This window comes from Montipora capricornis, chromosome 7, assembly GCF_036669925.1.
Source record: "Montipora capricornis isolate CH-2021 chromosome 7, ASM3666992v2, whole genome shotgun sequence".
NCBI lineage: Eukaryota > Metazoa > Cnidaria > Anthozoa > Scleractinia > Acroporidae > Montipora > Montipora capricornis.
Genome location: NC_090889.1, coordinates 51,288,645 through 51,300,665, shown reverse-complemented (window position 1 = coordinate 51,300,665; position 12,021 = coordinate 51,288,645). Strand labels below are relative to the sequence as shown.

Here is a 12,021-nt window from a genome sequence, read left to right as displayed (position 1 = left end):
TTTCTGAACAACGCTGCAGTTGCAAACGAAAATTCATTTTAAGACTATTTCTTATCTAGGTATATATAACCAAAAATTAATTGAATTCAGATCAGATACAGCGTTTATATCATGATGACTAATCACCTTTCAAACACCTCTAAAAAGATATCATAATGGTATTTAGGTTGTGAGCGAAACAAAACCTCTTAATCACTTTCCAGAGGAGGCGTCAATCTTCCCAAAAATATTCGAAAGTTTTGATTGATGGAGGCCAAAACCCATTTTGGCGCGTAGCGGTTGAAAGTGGGAATGTGCAGGTTTATGAAAATCGAAAAGTTGCCTAATTTAAGTACCTGACATCTAAGAGAAACATCTGAATACACCTTATTACAAAATGGCCGCCATTTTAGTATTTTTTTTGTTTCCATGCAAATTGGCCCTTATGGCCTCGTTCAACGTTAAATATTTCTTTTGAATTTTACGGCCGTGAGGGCCAATTTGCATGGAAACAAAAGAATACTAAAATGGCGGCCATTTTAGAATAAGGTGTATTGTGAGCCCCAAGTCGCGCGCATGTATCAGTTTTGAAGGAAGAGGTTATTTTGTAAAGCTCTTACCTTAATCGAAGGAGTAAACATAGTTTGTGTGTTGTTTTCCAACTTTTTCCCAGCAATTATTGGATGGTCCATACTTGTCATACGTAAATTCTGCCCTATTTCCAGTCCAGCACTCCCCATAGAATTGGATCGAAAACACATGGTATTTCGGATATTTCTTGTGGACGTATTCTGCGCAGCCGTCGATGGTCTTGGTCATGTTTCTCCAGTCAATGTTTGACCTAAAGTTCTTGACATATTCGGGGACTGCATGCTCCTTTCGGCTATCTTTGAAACAACCTAGACCTCTGTATTTCACTAATGGTATCAGAGTTAAAAGAACATGGTACATAAAAATTGAGTGTAATTACTGTATGATGGAGGGAGAGGGGGCCGAGACAAGGAGACTAAAGCTACCTGTATTCCGTACCCCGTTCCGATTCCTTTGTGTCCCTTTGTACCCCACCCAACGTTGTTTGCCAAAATGGTTTTTGACATTTTAGTCGACTCGCCCTGTTTCTTTTTCCTGAGAAATTCGACGGCTTCCGAGACGCTGACCGAGCTGTAAATATGTCATGTCATTTCATTCATTCCCTATGACTTAGCGAACGCAAAAAGGTTTCGAGTTTTACGATAACTAACCCTGTTTTTTTTTTTTATGAACTTTCTCTTTTTAACGTATGAAATTTGCATAAGGCCTCGACGAGCTTGAGGGAACATTAAATGAACTGAAGTCCGAAAAAGAAACCTTACTGGGTTCATATTTTTGGATGGTGACGTTCAACGTGACGTTCAGGTGAGCCAGATCAAATGCGACCATTATTAACGACTTTTGACCGCAGGGTAGTGATAGTGAAGTTCCTGACTTGTACGTTTTTTTAATGGATAGAGGAAACGAAGGAAAGCGAAGATTATCCTGCTAAGTATCAAAATGATAGTAGAATGCTTATTATTTATCCGAATTTTCGAAGTCATATGAGACCTGATTGCCGAATTAAGGTTTGTTTGACATTTGTCATTTGTTTGTAATATATTTGTTTTGAGCAGGTTGAAGTTTTGGCAGCTATTCAGTTGATGTGGACCTGCCATACCCACCCACCCATATACTCACAGAGAACAGCCACAACACCGGGAACTTCATCCCCTACTCTTCTCGAATAATGTGTGGGTTCTTTAACTTCCCACAGGGAACTAGTGAACATAGAAGTTATTTGTGAGACGGGGCCTACGGTTTATAGTCCTTATCCGAGAAGACTTGAAAGTCTAACCATTTGCGGATGTAATGGCCAATTTCCGAGCTGCTGCATCAGTTTCAAAGAGAGTCCTGGTGCACAACCATTCAAAGGGAAATGAGTCGCGTATTCTTATGCAAATCAAACTAATTTCCCATACAATAGTTGAGCACCAAGAATCACTTCGAAACCGAGACAAACAGCAACTAGGAAATGGCCCATTACAAAGACAGCACTTTCTCCTCAGTTATTTAAAGACCCTGAGTGTTGGTCCGGCCGGAGTCGAACTCACGACCTCCGGCATGGTAGCCCGGTGCTACACCAACTGAGCTACCTGTGCGCGGAGTTCTTTCCTTCGTTCTCAAAATCTCTGGTAACCTAATGAGAAGCCCACCCAATTTTGATATTCAACATCAAGTGTTCCTGTGCGTCTAAGCCTTTGCTACGTATTTCGAACAATAAGGAAAGAGAAAAAATAACGTTATTTTTAGCTGCTGTTTATCCCTACTTGAGCAGCAGCATTTGGGGACATTTTGTGTCGTTAATTGCCTGTATTCCGAGTGAAGCTGAAGTTCGGGAGAGGTCAACATTTAATTCCACCAACGGGAACACTTTGTTAAAGAGAGACTGGAGTTGATTAATAACCCGTAATAAGAGATAATCTGGGGATGACCCCACCATACATTTAATACTAACCGACAAAGGTTAGGTTTTGAGATAATTAAGCCTAAGATTAGCTTTTCGGAATACAAGCAGGACTTTACGAAGACTTACCAAAAGACCGGCGTGCGACATTTTCGGACTGATAAACAGTATCTAAGTCTAAGCAGCCATTTTGAAACGGTTAGCTTTCAATAACAGTGCTGTGACAACCTCAGTTTCAATCGAACAAGATGGTCCCGGTGGATGGAATCGAATGTTGACCGTGAGGAGAAGGGCAAGGGGACACTACGTGACGCTTATTGAAATCCTCATGCATCTAATTAGAAGCATTTAAGGACATGTGCGAAAATTCCGAGAATTCAGGCCTCATGAGTTGCGTTGCGTAAAGATGCCAAAACTGGAAGTCGTTTGTCTCACGGCCGAGAAGCTGCCGAGTTGGAGAGAGGCATGGGTCTATCCCTGAAAAAAAAAATCACAAGCTGTTTTGCATTCCAGTTTTAGCGGAGAGTTTTGCAGTGCAAAGCAGTTTGTCATTTCATTTCAGGAATACACCCATTTGTCACACACTGCATTGATTTCCACTTTCTGATCGCCTCCAGTGTGCGGAGATGCTGAAAAAAAAAACCTCAATTATGTCACATTTTAACACGATAAGAATGGACTTCTTACTGGGGCAAGGAACGTGCGCGTTGCATTTCATTGTGGTCTGTGGCTTAGGGGCGTAATGACATTGAATCTCCGGAACAACTGCTATTCTACCCAGGTCATCCCGTCTTTTACAAATAATATTTCGTTTCTTTACGCCTCCTGCGCATGTAGATGAACACTGAAAGAAAAAGAAAAGATAAAAGTATAATCATGAGCAGCTTGCACTAATTTTAGGTTGCTATGTTAAAATCCACAGTCGTTATTGCTATCCCTAGGATTGGCGAATGAGGCGCATAAACGAGGTCTGGTGGCAGCTCCTTCGCCCATTCTTAAAAAATGTTCCCGTTGTCTAGACCTAAATGTCTACCCTGGGTTTCCGACGTAAACTTCAAGATTCTAGAGAACTTACGTTGGCTATGAAAACGTTATGTAACAATAGCACTTCCGGTTATTCAAATCATTTCGCGGTCATCAGTTTTCAGGCAAGGAAAGGGTGTTTGAACTCTCCAGGAGAAAAATTGAAATAAACGGTTTGTACGTTTAGAGAGAAAATTGACAATTTATCCTTAGTTGCTTACGTCCTCCATATAACCTCAAATTTGATTATTTGGTGTTGATCTCAGGACGGAAGCAGAGGGGAATTGTTCCAAAATGTAAAACGCACGTGCGGGACGTGCAGAGCCACGTGACAGTTGTCGCCGTCGTCCTTGCTTAATTAATCAAGTTTTCTATTACTGTTTCCCCTCATCATCACCTTAGACCAAGCAGTTGGCATCCATTCTGCGTGGCATACAATAGCATTACAGCTCCGCTCTGTTGATCCAGCAGGCTTGGTGCCATTACATGACAATTCAGGAAGCCGTTGGTACTTAAATTGAGTAATATTCCGGCGGCAAATGATCAGTCGTTTTTGTACCCCTCGGCCGCAAGTTTTGGAACATGGACTCCAGACAGATTGGAACCATCTGAGAACAACGGAACACAAGATGTTGTATGAATAAATTATAAATGAATGCATAAGAAATATGTTTGAGCAAGAGAATATGAGCTAGGTAAGCAAGCGAATCCCTCACCGAATGATAATGGAGCCTCTCGTTTAGACATTAAGCCGCGCGTTTTTACTTACTCGGGTTTGCAAGGATGAACGTTACATGGGCGTCTAACTTCTGGCTTCCTTGACTTCTTCAAACACAAGGCCTCTCTGATAGGAGAATCATCGTCAATTCTGGTGCATTCCACTCTTCGAGCTTGATTGCCTTAAATTTGAACAAAAAGGGGAAAAAGAAAGAAGTAATGCAGAAAAAAAAAAGATCTTATACAGGGACTGCGTACACATTTTCAGAAAACCAGTAAGAGTTTACTGGTGGCACTGAGTAAGGCCACCAACTCATACTTTTGAGTTTTAAAAAAGACACTATCAAACAAACAAACAAAGATTTGAAGAAGGTAAAGACTTATAGTAACACTTTTTTTAGGCTTTTAGTCGGAAATATAAACATTGGTTTTCCCCGTTGAGATTTTCAATTTCAAATTCAACCAAAAGTAACCGCGAGACACTCTTCCACAAGAAAGGATTTCTGTCTGGGTGGGAGGTTAACTATATAGAGGATATTACATGGCGGCGAGAAGATATGAATTTTATTTCGAGTGGTATAAACAAAATTTTACGAACGGGCGCAGCGAGTAAGTAAAATTTATATTTTCAGGACACCGCGTAATTTTCGCTTTCATTATACAGAGCAAAAGACACCAAGCGCAAACTTTATCGGCGTGAATTCCTGCTGCTCTGAAACTGGAAATCGTTCAATTTTTGGCATTTCTTCTTCAATTGCAAGGAATTCTTTTAATTGAATAATTTTAATTCCTATGAAGTTTTCCTCGTGTTAGCATTTTCTTGTTTCTCAGAAAAGGATTTTATGTCAGCGTGAGAGAACTTCAGCACTAGTGAAGAGACGGAAATAAGCCACTCAGGTCCCAGATGTAGTTTCGTAAGAATTTTATGAGTGGTATATTTTCCAGTAAACACTCCTGTTTATATAATTAAGTAAACGCTATTTCGCTACACACGCTTCTGCACCCAGCCACTCGGCATTATCTGCAGCTTAAAACTGCGTTTTCCTAGATTGCTTCTGATTTTTCTTTTGTTTGTTTCTTTTCTTTTACTCTCACCAACCGATGAAAAATTAAGGGACGACCTAAAAGCAATTCTACGGCTGACCCGAAAACACTGACTCCGGTCCGTGAACCCCCACCCTTCTTATACGGACTAGGTCCACGGACTGCCTTACGGGCATGACAACCGATTACCCCTACGGACTCCCTCTGCGGACCACCCCAAAACAACATAAAAATAAAAGTAAATAAAACAAATAAGAACCAAGAGCCCATCACCCGGAGCCTCAATCTCCCATATAAACCCTTGGGGACAACCTTTGCCCGTATCTTTTTATTTTTAGACGTTCGAATTCCCGCCAATGCATTATGCCGTCCAATCAGAACAAAGTTTTTGTATTACATCACAAGCATTCACGCACCAGTGATCGCGTTCGTCTCACAAAATATTCGAAAAATAAAAAGATACGGTCAAAGGTTGACTCAATGATATAGTCTGGATGGGGGCTCCGGGTGATGGGCTCCTGATAAGAACTAAATATTTCACTTACCGGTTGTCTGGATAGACAACTCGTCTTGGCCAAATCTCAGCCGTACGCTCCGCAAATTTAACAGACTATTTAAGGCTAAGGCTCGGGCGCAATGTATATTAATATCCGAGACCGATAATAACTATGTCCCTTCCGCAATTTTGTTCGGAAGACACAGAGGTTGTGTTCTATTTTTTGAAGCCTGGGGCGAGTAGAGGGGTTATATAGGGGTAGCCCGTGGACCGGTCCGTAAGGCAGTCCGCTGACCCGGTCTGTAGGGGGTTCCACAGACCGGGTACAGACCGGGGGTCAGTGTTTGCGGGTCACCTACAATTATGGTGTAATTGTAGTTATGGAATTTGACAAAAGCGCTTGAAATATGTACGTGTAAATCGCCGGTACGGTCTTTTTCCTCCCTTTGCTTGTTATTGGTGAATAAATAAAAAGTGGCACCAGGTTCGTAGACAATCACAGAGCGCATTCATCCCAGTCACGTAATCTCTTGTTACACAATTTAAAGTTACCTCTGAGGTAACTACGAGACGAAGGCAATTGCCTTTAATTGTAACCTGTATAGCAAGCTTTCCCTTAGGGAAAAATGCAAGATTTTCGATATTTTGGCCATGTGAAAAATGGGGCAAAAGTACAAGGAAAGGTTACGTTTATACAAACGCTGGCCGTTTAGCACTTACATTTTAAACAGAGTTAACTGCATAGAGTGTAATGTTAAGTGCTAGATTTCTATCCCATATGAGCCATGTGAGCGTTAGCCCTACTGATGGAACTGGGCCCACAGAAGGACAGAAAAAAACTCGGACCAGGGTGGGAAATGAGCCCACGACCTTCGGGTTAGATCTCCGCCGCTCTACCGACTGAGTTACAAGGTCAGACGGGAGCAGGCCATGGGAACTGAAGATGTTAAAGTCACGGCAATGAACATGTACAAGTACAAGGAAAGGTTACGTTTATACAAACGTTGGCCGTGTAGCCGTGTAATTTCCCACCCTTGTCAGAGTTTTTCTCTGTCCTTGTGTGGGCCCATTTCCATCAGTGGGGCTAACGCTCACATGGTTCATGTGGGATAGAAATTTAGCACTTCACATTACACTCTATTCAGTTAACTCTATCGAAAATGTTGCTTGTCCTTCAAGGAAATGCTTGCTACGCAGGTTATCTTGGTTGTTGTCGAGCTTTTTTAATTTCATTCCGTATCATCTTGCGTCTGCTTAGTAGTGGTAATACTTGCCGTCAAAATATACAGGAGCTCAAAATTTGGACCCGAAGCCGATCTAATGGTGATTCATGAAACATTCCAGCGTCAAACCATGAAACAAAAAGAAAGAGGAACATGAAGCATTGAATATTTTCTTTACCTCCAGCACATTCTCTGGTACACTGTCGCCATGCTTTCACTTTCCACTTGACATCTTCAGTTCCTACTGTAGTGGACTGTGAGGGATCGTACAGTTGGTACCACACCCCTGTCTTGGGATATCCAGGGATAAACTGAAAGGACAAGGTCTTATAAGTTAATTAATTGTTTACTGTAATATGATAAATTTGGTGTGTGGAACAGGCAGGTTCTACTTTGCTTTTCTAGCTATCGTTTGCTTTGTTTATTACTTTTAATTATTTATTCTTCTTTTCTTCGTTTTATCCCACCTGTCAGTTTTACAGGATCTTAAACAAAGGATGAGCCCAGTTTTTGCTTGCGACTGTGAACAAGGAAGGAAGAGAGACTGAAGATTTTGTCACTCATGAAAGTGAGTGAGTGAGTGAGTGAGTGAATGAATGAATGAATGAATGAATGAATGAATGAATGAATGAATGAATGAATGAATGAATGAATGAATGAATGAATGAATGAATGAATGAATGAATGAATGAATGAATGAATGAATGAATGAATGAATGACTGAATGAATGAATGAATGAGCGAGCTAGCGAGTGGATGAATGAATCTTTATTGCACACTTCGAATTATAATTGAAGTGACACTGGTAAATATAACAAGAAGGAAAATTGACGAAAAAATAGACATTTAAAAAAAAATGGGTGCACAGTGGCCAGAGGCGCTGAAGCTTTCGAGATGGCCAGTGCATATTAGAGATTCTTTCACTCCATTTTCCCTATTTTCTGACTCGAAATGTCTTCTACACAAGTACTGTTAAAAGCTTTTGGTCACACGAAGGCAATAATGAAATATTAGTACTCTTTAACGCGCATGCTCTGTTACCAGCTGACGAAACCGTTAGCAGTCAGATTAAGAGGTCAGCCGTTTCTCACAGCAGGAACATCTGAACAAGTGCGAAGGAAGGTCTGTACCTTGTATTACCCTTGTATTTTATTTGATTTAACCTGCTTCGAATTCACTTGAGATGTATTAGATTCAGTTAGCAAAGTATGACGAAACCTTTATTATTAGAATTATAGTCATCTATTCATCGTCTTGGTCGTAGTAAATACACAGTAGTCTGCCTAATGGACAAATAATATGCCACTAGAGTGAGTTATATAATTCACTCTTGTATGCCAGCCGTCCATAGCCAGTAGATTACGATGACATTTTTTTCCCATGACTGTGACACCTTCCTGAGAATCATAACCAGCAGAGACAGCCGCATCATCCGCTGACTTCCTGTTGGTGCGCCTTTAAAAACTTCATGAACAAAATATACGTACCACAATGGTAAGATTCTTTGTTGTTGGTCCTGGTATGTAAACCTTATCCAAGTAGATCGCGCTCTCGTGGTAATAATGAACCTTAGTGCCAGCTGTAAAGACGGTTCGGCTCCATGATGGTATTCTTATGATATAGTTGCCCTCCCAATTTTTCACACCTATAGGTAGATCCGCATTTAATAAATTTTAAGAAAAACATGTTAGGTCTTATAAGTATATGATAGAAAGAATATATGACATGTTCACATGTATTTGAACTACGGAGTGCGTAGGTCTCAACGAAAGCAATCAACGCAGGTATGAAGAAACTTGAGCAGTTGCAAAAGATGCCTTAATGGCCAGGTCTCAGATGGCCTGACAAAGGAGCTCCGCGCGCGCCCCTTCAGCGCGCGCGCGCGGAGTACCATGGGTAAGAAAATGTGGTAACCCATCTGTGCGAAGAAATTTGGTTTTGGTCACCGTACGACCGTCCACACCTCCATACATGCCAATGTGAAACTCTGCAGTGCAACCCGCGTATTTCGGCTTTGTATCAAATCAATGGGGCAACCACAACATGTACGAATTATTCAATGTGGCGGCTTTCAGGAAGTGATTTGAAATCGAAAATGAGCGATACTAAAATTAATTCATTTTAGATACAAGCGTTTTCCTTGCAGATGATTCAAGTAAATTCGTCTGTAAACATTATTTCGAGTGGGTTTTAAGTGATCATTTTGTGGGAGAGTAAGTTCCCTTTTAAGTACTATTCGCAGACATTAAACCCACCGAGAAGATTTCTGTCGGCAGAGTCTTGTTTTACGTACACTGAAGTTGCTCCAATAGGTACTTCTAAAATGGTACATGCCTTGGCCCCTCCTAAATTTAAAAGAACACATCAACATCAACATTACTAATCAGAGAAACAGTCAAGTATTCTTGATATATCAAAGTTACAAGATAAATAGGGGATATTAAGTCTAAGCATTTGCTACCTGTTTCGAGCATAACGGTAAGTGCAAGAGTTACGTTATTTTTTGGTATGGATAAAATGCAGCTATTTCTCTATTCTTGAAGACCGGTGTCTAAGGGAAACTTTGTGACGTTAATTTCTGCATTCCTGCACGCAGTTGATGTTGTAGTCTGGGAGAACAGCGAGGGGATACTTCATGACGCTTATTAAATCAGTAATTCGCTCTTTTCACATATCCCATAATGCCGTTCATTTTGGGGGGTTATTTGAATTAAGACATGGATATCCAGTTCACTGAAACATAAAACCAGCCCCGAGAGTAAGTGACTTGTATTGTTTTTATGCAAGGAGTCCCCAAAACGTATTGTATTATGGGAATGGAAAGTAGCGAATGCCTCTAATTACAAACCTTTTATTTTCCAAAAATATAAGATATTTTGCATCCGTCGTGATCACACTGAGTTGTTGTGATCGAGGTTTTTAGAGTTGAGGACACTTAAACCTACCAAACCCAGGACAAGGTTCGTTCCAGAATTTTTTAACCAGCTTGCAGGACGAGCTGTCACCATTACAAACACTACATCTGTCTCGCCGTATTCCATTCTCAATTCCATTGTCACAGTTTACATGCTGATAAATAAATAAGAAATATGGAAGTAGTGAGTGATTGAGTGAGGGAGTGAGTGAGTGAGTGAGTGAGTTAGTGAGTGAGTGAGTGAGTGAGTGAGTGAGTGAGTGAGTGAGTGAGTGAGTAAAACAGTAAACAGTAAATCTTTATTGCGCCTTACTCTCCAAAGGGAGGTATCGGTCTCGTTACAATAAAGGTGATGATATCTACTTGAATAACTAATTAACTAAAAAGATCATACAATTACTTGTAATACAATTGGTATAAAATTATTATTTTAATTATTTTGCATTTAGGAAGTCTTTTCTCTTCTGAAACATTAAATATGTGTATTTACCTATTATCTTTGAAGTGCTTTCGTTTTCTAGGGTAAGTAAATACCTAATTTTATCCTCATCATTAAGGCTTTTGAAAACAACATCGTGTGTTGAAAGGAGAGAATGGAGCTCATTTCTAATGTTATCGTACCCTGGGCAATACATCAAGAAGTGCCGCTCATCTTCTATATAGCCTCTATTGCAGACTAAACACGTTCTTCCATCTACTGGGATTGGTGCACCTCTATTTTCGTATTTCCCAGTCTGTATTCGCAAGCTATGAACCCCCAGACGCAATTTTGTCATACTTATTCTATGTGCTGGGTTTCTGATAGTTTTGAGATAGTCTTCCAATTGGTAGTCGAATTTGACTTCTTTGTGTGTAAATTTCTCTCTAGAGCCTTCGGAAGTGTTGTTGCGAGCCTTCAGCCAATTTCGAATGTAGTCCTTTTTAAGCTGATTCTTTATGGAGGAACGAGCATTCTTAATGTGTAGTTGGCTTGATGTATTGCCTATAGAGTGCATTCGTATAGTTTCGTCATTATTTAATACATCAAAAAATTGGCTGTGACTTTTTGCGTGATGAAAGGCTTCCTTTAATAGAGGATTGACTGTTTTATGCTGTAATCTAAGCGAGTAACTAAATATTGAAGCTTTTATGTCTATACTTAAAGGGTACCGTCCAAGTTCTGCCCTACAGGCAATGTTCTCTGTGTACCATGGGGTATTTAGTGTTTGTTTACAGAACTTGATATGGACTTGTTCGATAGTGCTTTTGTCAAAATGGGTCTTATATGATAATAGCTCCGGTCCCCATATTTCGCATCCATATAGTAGTATAGGTTTGACAAGGGCATCAAAAAGCTTATTCTTAATTGTAATTGTGGTCGTATCCGAATTGGAGAACAATCGTTTCACTGTCGCAAGAACTTTATAAGCTTTTTTGCTAAGGATGTCTCTTGCGTAGGTATAGCGACCAGATGAGGTCATTTCTATTCCCAAATATGTTTGTTTGTCGACGATAGGTAATGCTTCTGAACCATATTGGAAAATTTCCTTGTTTTTGGTTTGACCGTTCCCACTAAAGATGATGATATTTGATTTGTTGGTATTCACCTTCAGCTTCCATTCCTCTGCGTGCTTTTTAATGACGTTAATCGATTTCTGTAGTCCTTCTGGAGAGGGACTTAAAACTAACAAATCATCAGCATACATGAGGCAATTTAGAGAATGGCTTCCAATCATTACTCCTGGACAATGGTTGTCCCTAAAGTATTGCGGTAAGTCATTCATAAATAATGAAAATAAAACTGGACTTAAGCCATCACCTTGCCTTATTCCTTTGTTGCATGAGAACATTTCTGTGATAGAGCTTTCATCAGTTTTGACGCAACTTTTAATCGACGAATACATGGATTTAATGACTTTAAAGAATTTGCCTTTAACTCCATATTGGTAGATTTTATAGATCAGCCCGGACTGCCACACGCTATCAAACGCTTTTTCATAATCGATGAAGCCAACATAAAGTTTCTTATGTTGTTTTGTATACTTATTAATGAGTTGCTGTAGGATGAATAAACTATCTGTTGTTCGGGAATTTGGGCGAAATCCAAACTGTTCTGGATTGAGGATGTTATGTTGTTCGATAAACTTGTTCAGCCTGGATTGTAAGATTG

At 40.1% G+C, this 12,021-nt stretch overlaps 1 protein-coding gene across 1 annotated transcript in view; it reads right to left on the bottom strand.

The window, feature by feature from the left end:
- Positions 1-12,021, bottom strand: part of LOC138057331 (A disintegrin and metalloproteinase with thrombospondin motifs 6-like) — a 75,795-nt gene that overhangs the window by 8,250 nt on the left and 55,524 nt on the right. The window contains exons 19-26 of the mRNA XM_068903380.1: positions 9,904-10,027; positions 9,214-9,303; positions 8,446-8,603; positions 7,137-7,269; positions 4,248-4,377; positions 3,876-4,086; positions 3,143-3,299; positions 600-896 (exon numbers count right to left, since the gene is read on the bottom strand). Coding sequence (XP_068759481.1) covers positions 601-896; positions 3,143-3,299; positions 3,876-4,086; positions 4,248-4,377; positions 7,137-7,269; positions 8,446-8,603; positions 9,214-9,303; positions 9,904-10,027 — 1,299 coding nt within the window. The 3' untranslated portion in view covers position 600. The remainder of the gene's footprint in view (positions 1-599; positions 897-3,142; positions 3,300-3,875; positions 4,087-4,247; positions 4,378-7,136; positions 7,270-8,445; positions 8,604-9,213; positions 9,304-9,903; positions 10,028-12,021) is intronic.